Below are 13,212 nucleotides of genomic sequence, written 5' to 3'. Positions count from 1 at the left end.
TCTAACTTTTCTGCATTACGTGCACCACAGTGATGCCAAACTGTAAAGCAGCATTGAAAATGTGGTAACATGAAGTCAATCAGAAATCAGTTTATGAAGTCTTAACATAAGGCTAAACTGATTGTTTATCTTCTTGCAGATGGCAGATATATGGTTATCGAAACAAAATTTGTTGTCAATTCTCGCAACAAATACGTCAATCGAGGGTTTGACAGCAGAAGAAAACGTATGATCAGTTGTTCCCAATACTATTGCTTGCAGCTTGTTTTCATTGATAATCATGCTATTATTGCGATACCACTAATTAGCAACTAGCAAATCATGAGTTATGCTTAATTTAATTTTTAATTTTCGGCGCAGCATTCTTAGAAAACTTTAAAGCACATTATAAACCGCCTGCTTTGCAGGCTTTCTTCAAGTTATTAATCGTTAGCCTACAAGCTATGCAAGTGAAAAAGAGGATCGACAATCAACCTTTTCCTTCCCTTCTGTTTCGGACGCATCATCCGAAAACAAGCAAACGATAATTTAACAAGGTGAGCTTCGCAATGATCCAAGACTTGTAGACAAAATACAATGGCAAAAACCACTAGGATAAGACACGGCGGAGGACAAAATGGTCAGTTGTCTTATTAGAGCTCTGCAACTATGACTGAGGCATATTTGCAAATAACTCACATATCTAACATGTGGTGCAAAACCTCGGTGGTATATGTGATTCTCTATTAAATGTTTTGAATCAATATTTATGTTTTTCTTGACCTTACTTGATCATACTCTCGCTGTGCAAGGGAAAATCCTCCATACCTTAACTACAATCAGTTCAACTGCACACATTACAGCAGAAATGCTTAAAACAATAATGTATACTTTAAATTATCAAAATGATATGTACATTAAATAAACAGCGAAAACAAATAAATTGAATAATCAACCTGATAGTTGTCTGTTGTTGTTTTTTATGAACGCGGTGGCTTTTCTTCTCGCGAATGCTTTTTATAAAGTTCACTGACACTAGTAAGGCTGAAATCAAATTATTTACTTCGAAGATAAGTTTCAATGCTATGGAACTGTTTTACATTTGTGTTGGAATTGGAGCAGCTTCTTGGAGAGCAGAGTTTTGTTATGAAGTAAAATATTGGTATTTTGATTATTCATGCAGATTTACGATGGCCTCATTGTTTGTTATGTTTCGTATAACTTGACATTTTATCGACCCTGACTGTGCACGTGCTTGTTACAAGTTAGATATAGGTGGGCATGTTAAAAGAGAACTTCCGTCTTCAAACCGATCCGAAATATCGGAGCTAAAAACATGTTTTTTGTTCAGAGGTGCACGTGAATTATAGATCGACTGGGTTTAGCGAAGGAAAACACGCTTAACGTAAACTGCATTTATCAAGCTTTCTTCTGATGTATGTTTTTCTAGGGTTTTAGTGAAACTAGCACGCGTACAAATTTTTTCCCGAAGTAACCTTCGACGCAAATCACAGAACATGCTCCAGGTCGATATTTGCAAACTTTGGGGTAACCAGATAATCGCGTGGTACCAAAACTTACTAATAAAATGCAAAATAAAATGACCTAGAAATATCTCCTTATTCTAAAAAGTTCTATAACTGACCGTTCAGAAGCAAACAAACGAACGAATTTCTTGCATTTACGAGATTCGGGCGATAGATCTCACCACGCTAGAATCGTTGTTATGGGGCGAAACGCGACCTTACGGCTATAAAATCGCATATTGCTGTGTTGAAAAGTCTAGAACTTGAATAATTTGAAGAAAAAATCTACGATTGAACAATACCTTTAGCACTTCAACACTTAAAAAATATTTACCGGTCTTAATAAAAGCTCAAACGTCACAAAGCCTCTGTTTCCATTATTTTCGGAATTAGTAATTCTTTACACAGTATTTATTTGAGCCCGTAAAAGTCTACCTTGATCGAGGTGGAACGGAATTATAGTGTAAAAACTTATTATGAACTTCTGCACGTCCCTTGAGGGACTTGGTACGTACAGGGTTGGCCAATCACAACGTTCATTCTGACCCCATTACTAGAATAATTGGCGCTGCAAGGTACTATTATCTGAGTATCTTGACCATCAGTTTCTATTTTGGAGAAACTCTTCGGACAAAAAGTGGGAAACTTGTATAACTAACAAAAACCTTTTACCTTTAAACCACTATTCACTCCACTTAGACGAAAGCATACTTTGACAAGGCTTTTACGCTAAGATACCGTTCGTCAGTTTTTTTGATTGACATTGGGACTGAACAAGATTCAGCCTAAAATTAAGAAAAAACTGTTCATAAAGAGAAATACCACCGTGTTTATAAACTTATTACGCATGGAGAAGATCTTATCCTACGAAAAAGGAGAAATTGTGGTATTTAATCAATATCTTTATGATGGAAACAAAGCTTATGCTCGCGAAATTCTAAGTCAAAATTCCTTCCCCTCCCAGGCTCCTTATTCAGTCGTTTCCTCTAAGTGAAACTTGGGTCACAGCCTTGGTCAAGGGTCTAAATTGGGGTTAGATATATGGACGTGAAGAGAATTTTAATTTTGATTACCCTTTCTATGACAGCTTACTTAAGTTGGTGAGCTTTCAAAAAAGTATAAGCGAAAAGAAAAGCCACCGCGTTCATAAAAAAAAACTGCCACGTTTATGAAAACCGCCTCGTTCAAAGGATCGATTACCATGACGACACAGATATCTTTTCGTATGAAGATAGCGAGAATGAATCATGTCCAATGCACGCAGATATCATCCTATAAAAGTAAATATTCTGATATTTCATAGATATATGTATTTTTTGATAAAGACTAAGCATTAACGTATGTGTGGTAAATATCCATGTGATAGAAAAAGAAGCTCTACTCTTAAGCCCTCGAATTAATTCGACTTTTCCTATTTACGTCTTCTGACCTCTGGCAATCCAACTGTTTGCAGTGGCAGAAATGGTTTCTATAGGTTACATCTTGAACTGTACCTTTCCAATCATGGACTGTGAATAACGCATTTACTAAAATTTGAAATATATTTAGATTAATTCGTAAATTTCATCTTGATCAAGATTATCGTGTAAGAAAACTCATGTCTAGTCACCCTTTTTAGTTACTGAAGTGTGATTGTGTCTACAAGAAGAGCAAATTCTATTGTTTTGCCTCGCCTAAAGCGCTTTCCGGCCAAGAATAGTAACTCTTCTTTGTTTGGAAATCGCATAAAAGAGCTGCAAACTCCCTAATTTGATCATTAGTTACTCATTCCCGTCCGAGAAGAAGACTTCAAGAGGGTTACAGAATCTTGTGACAAGGTGTGCAAAGTAAGCTGCTTTCTTCTCTCCATGAGGCCGTTCTTTTCACATTTTTCCTGTCAGGCGGTATAAGATATCCAGGGCTGAACTCTTGTTTACAAAGGCGTAAAGTTGGTTAAATAGATCATTTCCTTGGCTAAAACTATTCTTCGTAGTAAAGGGGTAAGTTTCTAAAGAAACTGTGGTGCTGCGTCGGTGGGAGAGTATAGCAGGTAATTTAGTGTTAACAACTGGGTTGAAAACGTAAATTAGCCACCGTAAAGGGTAAAAAAGCTGACGTTTCGAGCGTTAGCCCTTCGTCATCGCTCTGACGAAGGGCTAACACTCGAAACGTCAGCTTTTTTACCCTTTACGGTGGCTAATTTACGTTTTCAACCCAGTTGTTAACACTAAATTACCTGCTATTCTTCGTAGTATACGAGCTGTTGTTAATATCGGTCTTTTTTTCAAGAAACACCTTATTACTGAACATAAGACTTTTTCATTTTTATCGCTTAAAATTTCATTCAAAGGACAAAATATGGTTTTCAAATAATATTTCGCACTCCTGTTAAAGAACGCTCTGTTGCTAGACTTTCAGTCATGTTTTCTTGCGTCTTAACTTAGGCAAAAAAAAAACCACGCCTATCTTTATTTTCTGCAAAATTTGCCATTTTATTATAATCCTGCAATGGTTTCACACGTGAGCCCGCTAAAGATCTTGACATGCGCTAGACATTTCTACTCTGTCCTCTACATCAGGTTATTCACAGGGTATTCATACCATATGTTAATCTGTAGATTAGCCTTTTCTTGTAATTAGCTTTGTAGCGCACTGAAGTCTCTCTTCCACATAAAGCCATATCGGTTTTGCTTAATTGTTTTTCTGGGTTTTTTTTCTTTAGTATTCAAAGTAGCAAACGCAAGATAAAGATGAAGATACCCACAGTTTTGTTGCTCTGCATGGTGGCTTTGTTTTTCATGGATTGTTTTGTATCAGGTACAAGAATTTTCTTTGTCTCCCGGAATTGACTGACTTCTAACTTCTTTTTTCAGTATCAATACAATACTGATCTAGCAAGTAGGTGGTGAAAATAGACAAACTTAACTGCTACAGGATGTTGCCTTCATAAAACAGAACAATCTCCTGGGTTAGTAACAAAGAAATGTAGAAAAGCTGGTGAGGATAACGGAGAGCAAGAATTTTGAAGATAATGGTGACCCTTTTTCAAGTGGAGATCTAGTGGTCTCAAAACTCAATTTGAAATTTAATCCGCAAGTCTTGAATTATTCCGAAGGTGAGCAATATTGATTTCTTATCTGCTTTTTTTCAGCTGAAAAGAAGGAGGTCCAGCGAAGAGGATACATCAGAAAACTTTCAGGTTGCTTATTCAAGTTATTTGTTTTCGCTGTTTATTTAATGTACATACCATTTTGGTAATTTAAAGTATACATTATTGTTTTAAGCATTTCTGCTGTAATGTGTACAGTTAAACTGATTGTAGTTAAGTCATGGAGGATCTTCCCTTGCATAGTGAGAGTATGATCATGTGAGACCGAGAAAAAACATAAGTATTTACTCAAACCATTCAATAGAGAATCACATATATCACCGAGGTTTTACACCACATGTTAGGTATGTGAATTAGTCATTGGCAAATATATTTCAGTCATATTTGTAAAACTCTGTTAAGACAAATGATCATTTTCTCCTCCGCCGTGGCTTATCCTTGCGGTTTTTGCCACCAGATTTTGTCTTTAAGTCTTGGATCATTGCATCATTGCGAAGCTCACCTTGTTAATTTATCATTCGCTCGTTTTCAGGCGATGCGTCCCAGAATAGGAGAGAAAAAGGTTTATTGTCGATCCTCTTATTGATTCACTTGCGTAGTTTATAGACTAATGATAACTATCTTGGATAGAGCCTGCCAAGCGGGCAGTTTATTATGTGCTCTAAATTTTTCTAAGAATGCCGCCACGAAAAAGAAAGCTAAGATCTGAGAGGCTTTGGACTGAAAATAATTGCAGCGTAATAGGCGCTCGATAAGAACTCTGCGTGACATACCGTGGCCAAGAACGTAATGCTATCGTAATGCCGGTTACATTTCAGAATTGTTTTAAAGTAAAAGCTCTGTAAGACGGTTGATAACTTTGTCTTTCGCCTCTTGTTTTCAGGTGACGCACCTGAGAAAAGGGAAGAACAAGGTTTGTTGTCGATCATTAACTCAAACCATTCAGGAGAGAATCACATATTGCGAAGCTCACCTTGTTAATTTATCATTTGCTCGTTTTCAGGCGATGCGTCCCAGAATAGGAGAGAAAAAGGTTTATTGTCGATCCTCTTATTGATTCACTTGCGTAGTTTATAGACTAAAGATAAATATCTTGAATAAAGCCTGCCAAGCGGGCAGTTTATTATGTGCTCCAAAATTTTATGAGAATGCCGCAGCGAAAAAGAGCAAAAGACCTGAGGGGCTTGGGATTGAGAATAATGGCAGCGTACTAGGAGCTTCATAAGAAATTTGCGTGAAAATGAGAGTCAAAATAAAGAAATGCATAAAAAACATGCATGTCATTAATAAAGAATCACCTACCTGATAAATGATTAACACCATGCTTGAAGTTTGGAGGCGAGTTATTCGCAAGAATGTATTCGCCAAATTTGCAAAGTGCTGTTAAGAAAATCGATCATTTTGTCCTCTGCCAGGGCTCGCCCCAGTTGGTTTTGCTATCAGATTTTGTCTACAAGTCTTGCATCACTGCGAATTTCAGCTTACTAAATTCTTACTTGCTTGTTTTCAGGTAAAGAAATGCCGGCCCCAGGAGGATTATTCCTTAGACATAATCAAGGTTACTGATTAAAATGATTTGTTTTTGATATTTATGTAAAGTAGATATGATTTTGATATTTATTTATATACTATTTTCTTAAGCTTGCCTATTGTAATGTCTGCATTTTAAAATTATGTCTATGTAAAAAGTTATTTCCCATGTTTACACTGTTTCCTTGGGGGGGGGGGGAGTTCCCTCCATGGGTTCATATTCAATTGTATAGCTAATAGACTAAAAATGACAATTGGAATAAAACTTCCTGAGTGAGGTGTTTGGCGTGTGTGTCAGAGTTGCAAAGACGCGAAAAAGAGCGCAAAGACGCCTGGGATGGAAAATTATGGTGGCTATATTGGAACTCGATTGAGCTTTGCGTAACATCCTAAGAATAGCCGAGAAGTGGACAGTTTGAAAATAAGAAGCCAAGAAAAAAAACATGGCAATAAACTCAAAACATTCAATGAAAAAATAATCACTAATACAATAGGTATAACTGACATGCTATCTTGCCATCGTAATGCCGGTTACATTTCAGAATTATTTTTAAGTAAAAGCTCTGTAAGACGGTTGATAACTTTGTCTTTCGCCTCTTGTTTTCAGGTGACGCACCTGAGAAAAGGGAAGAACAAGGTTTGTTGTCGATCATTAACTCAAACCATTCAGGAGAGAATCACATATTGCGAAGCTCACCTTGTTAATTTATCATTTGCTCGTTTTCAGGCGATGCGTCCCAGAATAGGAGAGAAAAAGGTTTATTGTCGATCCTCTTATTGATTCACTTGCGTAGCTTATAGACTAATGATAACTATCTTGGATAGAGCCTGCCAAGCGGGCAGTTTATTATGTGCTCAAAAGTTTTATAACAATGCCGCCGCGAAAAAGAGCGCTAAGATCTGAGAGGCTTTGGACTGAAAATAATGGCAGCGTAATAGGCGCTCGATAAGAACTCTGCGTGACATACCGTGGCCAAGAACGTAATGCTATCGTAATGCCGGTTACATTTCAGAATTGTTTTTAAGTAAAAGCTTTGTAAGACGGTTGATAACTTTGTCTTTCGCCTCTTGTTTTCAGGTGACGCACCTGAGAAAAGGGAAGAACAAGGTTTGTTGTCGATCATTAACTCATTAAAATCTTGGATAGAGCCTGCCAAGCGGGCAGTTTCTTATGTGCTCAAAAGTTTTATAAGAATGCCGCCGCGAAAAAGGGCGCTAAGATCTGAGAGGCTTTGGACTGAAAATAATGGCAGCGTAATAGGCGCTCGATGAGAACTCTGCGTGACATACCGTGGCCAAGAACGTAATGCTATCGTAATGCCGGTTACATTTCAGAATTGTTTTTAAGTAAAAGCTCTGTAAGACGGTTGATAACTTTGTCTTTCGCCTCTTGTTTTCAGGTGACGCACCTGAGAAAAGGGAAGAACAAGGTTTGTTGTCGATCATTAACTCAAATCATTCAGTAGAGAATCACATATATCACCGAGGTTTTACACCACATGTTAGGTATGTGAATTAGTCATTGGCAAATATGTTTCAGTCATATTTGTAAAACTCTGTTAAGACAAATGATCATTTTCTCCTCCGCCGTGGCTTATCCTTGCGGTTTTTGCCACCAGATTTTGTCTTCAAGTCTTGGATCATTGCACCATTGCGAAGCTCACCTTGTTAATTTATCATTTGCTCGTTTTCAGGCGATGCGTCCCAGAATAGGAGAGAAAAAGGTTTATTGTCGATCCTCTTACTGATTCACTTGCGTAGCTTATAGACTAAAGATAAATATCTTGAATAAAGCCTGCCAAGCGGGTGGTTTATTATGTGCTCCAAAATTTTATGAGAATGCCGCAGCGAAAAAGAGCAAAAAGACCTGAGGGGCTTTGGACTGAGAATAATGGCAGCGTACTAGGAGCTTCATAAGAAATTTGCTTGAAAATAAGAGTCAAAATAAAGGAATGCATAAAAAACATGCATGTCATTAATAAAGAATCACCTACCTGATAAATGATTAACACCATGCTTGAGGTTTGGAGGCGAGTTATTCGCAAGAATGTATTCGCCAAATTTGCAAAGTACTGTTAAGAAAATCGATCATTTTGTCCTCTGCCAGGGCTCGCCCCAGTTGGTTTTGTTATCAGATTTTGTCTACAAGGCTTGCATCACTGTGAAACTCAGCTTACTAAATTCTTATTTGCTTGTTTTCAGGTGAAGAAATGCCGGTCCCAGGAGGATTATATCAAGGTCACTGATTAAAATGAATTGTTTTTTATATTTATGTAAATTAGATAAGTTTTTGATATTTATTTATACATTATTTTCTTAAGCTTGCCTATTGTAATTTCTGTATTTTAAGATTGTGTCTATGTAAAAAGTTATTTTCCGTGTTTACATTGTTTCCCGGGGGGGGAGGGAGTTGTTTTTCATTCTCGAGTCCCTTGTACACTCGTATAGCTAAGAGACTAAAAAATGATGACCTAAGTTGGCGGTTTGGCGTGTGCTCCAGATTTTGATTTTGTCTTTCACCGAAGCTCATCCGATGGAGTTTTGAGTTTTGTGACCTCCAATCTGTATCATTGCGAAGCTCACCTTCTATATTTATTATTTTCTTGTTTTCAGGTGATGCGCCTCAGAGAAGGGAAGAAAAAGGTTCGTTGTCCATCCTCTCATTCACTTGCGTGGCTTATAGACTGATGATAAATATCTTGGATATAGCCTGTCAAGCGGGCGGTTTATTATGTGCTCTAAAGCTTTATAAGAATACCGCCGTGAAAAAGAGCGAAAAGACCAGAGAGGCTTGGGACTGAAAATAATGGCAGCGTACTAGGAGCTCGATGAGATCTTTGCGTGAAAATGACAGTCAAAAATAAATGAATGCATAAAAAACATGCATGTCATTAATAAAGAATTACCTACATGATAAATGATTAACACCAAACTTGAGGTTTGGGTTCGCAAGAATCTATTCGCCAAATTTGCAAAGTACTGTTAAGAAAATCTATCATTTTGTCCTCTGCCAGGGCTTGCCCCAATTGGTTTTGCTATCAGAGTTTGTTTACAAGTTTTGCATCTCTGCAAAGCTCAGCTTACTAAATTCTTACATGCTCGTTTTCAGAAGAAATGTCAGCCGATAGAAAAATATTCCTCAGGCGATTTCAAGGTAATTGATTAAAATAATTTGTTTTTGCCAATTGTATAAAATAGATATGATTTTGAAGTTTATTTATATATCATTATTGTAAGCTTGCCTATTGTACTGTCTTCATTTTAAGATTATGTCTATGCAAAAAGTTATTTTCCGTGTTTACGCTGTTTCCTTTGGAGAGGGGGGGGGGGGTTTGGCTCCCTCTATGGATTCATTTTCGAGTCCCTTATTCACTTATACAGCTAATCGATTAACAAATGATAACTTGGATAAAACCTCCTTGGTAGACGGTTTGGCGTGTGCGTCAGACTGGCAAAGACACAAAAAGAGCGCAAAGACGCTTGGGATGAAAAATTATGGTGGCCTAAGAGAGACTCGATTGGAGGTTTGCGTGACATCCTAAGAACGGCTGGGAAGGGGACAGTTTGAAAATGAGAAGCCAAGAAAAAAAACACGGGAATAAATTCAAAACATTTAATAAATAAAGAATCACTTATATAATAGGTATATAATTGACTTGCTATCTTGCTATGGTAATGCCGTGTGCATTTTAGTATTGTATTCAACCAAAAGCTCTGTAAGACAATCGATGATTTTGTCCTTCGCCGAGGCTCATCTCGTGGAGTTTGATATTACTTTTCGTCCGCAAGTCTCAAATCATTGCGAAACTGAGCGTACTAAATTCTTACTTGTTTTCATCTGCTCAAGGCGACGTTCCCACCGAGAGGAGACAGGAATCCTTGCAGCGATGTAAGGATTGCCTATTCTTATTATTTGGTTTTGTTTTTCTATGAAGACTGATGTAATTTTATGAATTTAATGTTTATATTATTGTCATTATTTGCAGAATTTCTACTGTAGTGTAAACATATTTTGATTTTATCGTGCATAGGGGGAATTTTTCTATGTTTATATAGGGGATTCGCATCGAGAAATAAAGTTTTGATGTCTTCGATCCCCCGAAGTGATTATGGCTTGCATCAAGATGAAATATTCTTTCTTCAAGAAAACAAGTCAACATACCGCATTTCCTCAGAAACTGCAAACTTACACTTAACTTAGGGAAGAAGTATCGTTCAGAAATCACTCTATTTGATTATTCTCTCCAAAAAGCAGACTAGCTTTTCGAAAACTGTCTCGATTATGGATGCTTCAATCCGCAGCTTCTTTTTTCAGTTCTTTTTTTATTAACTGTGGTGACCCAGTGAGGAAATATGTGCTGTTCAGAAAGACATTTTTGACTCAAAGGATGACTTAAGTGCTAAGCAAAGCAGTAGCTGTCTATGTACCAAAACGCGCTCTTTGCGGGTGCGACCAGGTTACTGAGTTGTTTTCAAAATGGCGGCGTCCATTGACGGGTATCCAACACATCTAAAGACAATTCCAACGATTAAGCAACTCTTTGGAATCTCAAAACTGCAATTTTGAACTTCTCTTATGATTTCCTTTGCATACATTGTCAAGCCTAAAAGAAATTTATATAAAGCCTTTGAATGAATAAAACTTAATGCCTTACCTTTGTTTGCCAGGTATTAACTTCGTAACTAATTAAGTTTTGATGTATATGCTCTCTCTAGTGGGTTCGCTGTGCCTGCATCTAGGAGGGCTTGAAACTTGGGCTGAAGAATGGGGACCATAAAATGAATAGATAAGGTAAGTTTTACTTGAAGCTATGGTCACGCTTGGAATTTAGCGTGGCGTTTTCCCACATGTGCCTTGCAAGGTTAGAATTGAAAAACATCAAATTAAAAAAGGAATAGGAATCCAGGCGATACTAGACAAATTTCGATCTCCTCCTTCTTCGAAGGCCGAGATTATCATTAATAATTTCTTTCTTTTTTCGCATTTGCAGGAATTTACGTTACAGCAATCATGGCAAGTAGCTTAGAGGAGGGAGCAAAAAAATTGTTTCTGTAGTAAATGTTGCCATAACCGCAATAAAGATTGATTGCTGAAAAAAAAAGGGGCGTTCTTTGACTGTGCAAAGCTAGGTTTAAGGGAGTATATGTTCCAGATACTATATGGTTTATACCTCCACCATTTAAACTTTGAATGGTGGAGATATAAACCATATAACCATCTCAAGTTCTTGAAGAACTCGAGAAATAAACACCCATGCATTATGAAATTGGAAAGGTTAACCTAAAGCTTTGAAAATTGTCTCAACATGTGCTGAAAACTCGATTACAGACGCCGCCATTTTGAATAATTTCGCTCAGCAACCCGTCTGCTTACATGTGACGCAAAAAATAAGACCTACTCGCCTTTCTCCCATCTCTTGACCATCTCTTGGAACAAAAAAGAGCTGCACCAAAAGGCACCCTTCACCCATAGCTTGCAAGACTGTCTCAAACTTCTTCTTGTTCTTTTTTTAACCAAGAGATTTAAGCGTTTTATCGCTGTAAAACTCTCTCGCTGTCGCAGTTTGTCTGGCTCACCTCCTGCTGGTACTATAGACATTGTATTTAAAGAGCAGGGAGAAGACACGAGCCAATCAATTGTCGAAATTAAAGATTATGTCTGTCAATGTATGACATTCCATGACATACATTGTCACGATACAGAGCACCTAAGTTCATAGGCTAAAAGCATGTGTAAAACGAGACTCTAAGAGAAACACAAGTAAATAGGTGTCGCAGCGAGCCAACAGAAAACGTTTAAAACAGCCCATTCCGATGATCAAACTAACAAATAGGGAGTGTTAAAGGCTTTGTAAAGGCGAAACACGAGTCATAGTCGCGCGGAGGTGGGATGGTCGCCAAACACGTCTATTCAAGTCATATAATTGCTGACCCCCATAATATCCTAACGTTCTCTTTTTGCTTTATGTCGGCGATTTCAGCCCGAGAAGGTATACAGTTTCAGTCTGGTCCAAGTTTCTGAGGAAAATGGAGAAGCCCCTTTTTAATTTATCATGATGCAAAACATTAGGGGTAGTCTTAAACTAGCTGAGACGCTCAATATTGCAGTGGGCTGGCTGCACTGCAATTTTTTTAATATTGCAGCCTGCTAGCGGCAATATTTTAACCCTCTAACTCCCAAGATCTCATTAGTAATTCTCATTACTGTCTGCTGTACAATTCTTCTGATGTTACTTCTGAGAATTTGGTATTGGATCAACTAATAATCCCCTAATTGATACTTTTCTTGGTTCTCATCACTTGTCTTCCTGATTTTGTATTGATATTGTGAGGTTAAAATTCCTGGATTCCATCGTAAATCTCAACTTGGAAAGTTTCTGAAGTAAATGAATACATCACCACGCTGAAACACACCATTCATGGAGACGTATAAACATTTGTTACACCTTACAACGACAAAGTTTCTTCCTTGTATGAAATAACAATCTTTGAACTATTAGTATTGTTTCAACTGACTGATCTTCGTTCTTCACCAGTTTTCAAGGACATGCATCCGAAACCCAGCTTTCATCAAACTTTCGCACTCAAATGAAGTTGTTGTTTTTTCTGAGTCTTTGCTCTTCTGAAGAAGGAAAAGTGCAAGGAAAGCTTTCCTTATTTGTTTATGAATGAGAGAAACAGAAAGTTAGATAGTTAGAATATTTAATTATCTTTAATTCTCAAAGTAGGTATTTGAAAGCCAAGATATGCCTTACAAAATGATCATTGCATTGTATACTTTGCAAATGCATTGCATTAAATTTGATAACACCATCCACACATGCAGGTTAAAAAAGTAAGTTCTCCTGACAGGTATGGAAAGTTACATTATCTTTACTGACAAGGTGTTAACAATGACTGAACAAGGTAATAAAAAAAAAAAAAGTACGCGATTTTTACGATTAATTTACAATACATACCAATTTAATTGTTGGTGTACCAAAACGTGAATGTCGAAGCGACAAACATAGTCGATGTAATGCAAAGAGAGAACAGCAGGATTTTATGAAGGTCATGAATGATTATAGATAACTAAAGAGACTCACAGCA

The 13,212-nt window shown here is 37.3% G+C and overlaps 1 protein-coding gene across 50 annotated transcripts; it reads left to right on the top strand.

Annotated features, from left to right (window-relative positions):
- The first annotated feature begins 2,991 nt into the window (after positions 1-2,991).
- On the top strand, positions 2,992-11,225 carry LOC113675386 (uncharacterized). 50 transcript variants are annotated; one of them, XM_089208831.1, is made up of 18 exons: positions 2,992-3,322; positions 4,207-4,301; positions 4,636-4,683; positions 5,126-5,155; positions 5,477-5,506; positions 5,597-5,626; positions 6,104-6,151; positions 6,731-6,760; positions 6,851-6,880; positions 7,202-7,231; positions 7,524-7,553; positions 7,818-7,847; positions 8,326-8,361; positions 8,737-8,766; positions 9,233-9,277; positions 9,971-10,012; positions 10,840-10,915; positions 11,115-11,225. In XM_089208831.1, exons 2-17 carry the CDS (start codon positions 4,235-4,237, stop codon positions 10,899-10,901), a joined length of 618 nt encoding a protein of 205 aa, XP_089064957.1. In that variant the 5' UTR covers positions 2,992-3,322; positions 4,207-4,234; the 3' UTR covers positions 10,902-10,915; positions 11,115-11,225. The 50 variants fall into 50 exon arrangements, with proteins under 50 accessions (XP_089064957.1, XP_089064964.1, XP_089064986.1 ...); XM_089208830.1 differs by having other exon boundaries at positions 3,194-3,331; XM_089208832.1 differs by having other exon boundaries at positions 3,256-3,484; positions 9,236-9,277.
- Positions 11,226-13,212: the final 1,987 nt, after the last annotated feature.

Source organism: Pocillopora damicornis, chromosome 6 (genome assembly GCF_964200805.1).
Source record: "Pocillopora damicornis chromosome 6, jaPocDami1.2, whole genome shotgun sequence".
In the NCBI taxonomy this organism is placed as follows: domain Eukaryota; kingdom Metazoa; phylum Cnidaria; class Anthozoa; order Scleractinia; family Pocilloporidae; genus Pocillopora; species Pocillopora damicornis.
The sequence above is the reverse complement of the archived record's forward strand: the minus strand, read 5'-3'. Positions and strand labels throughout refer to the sequence as shown.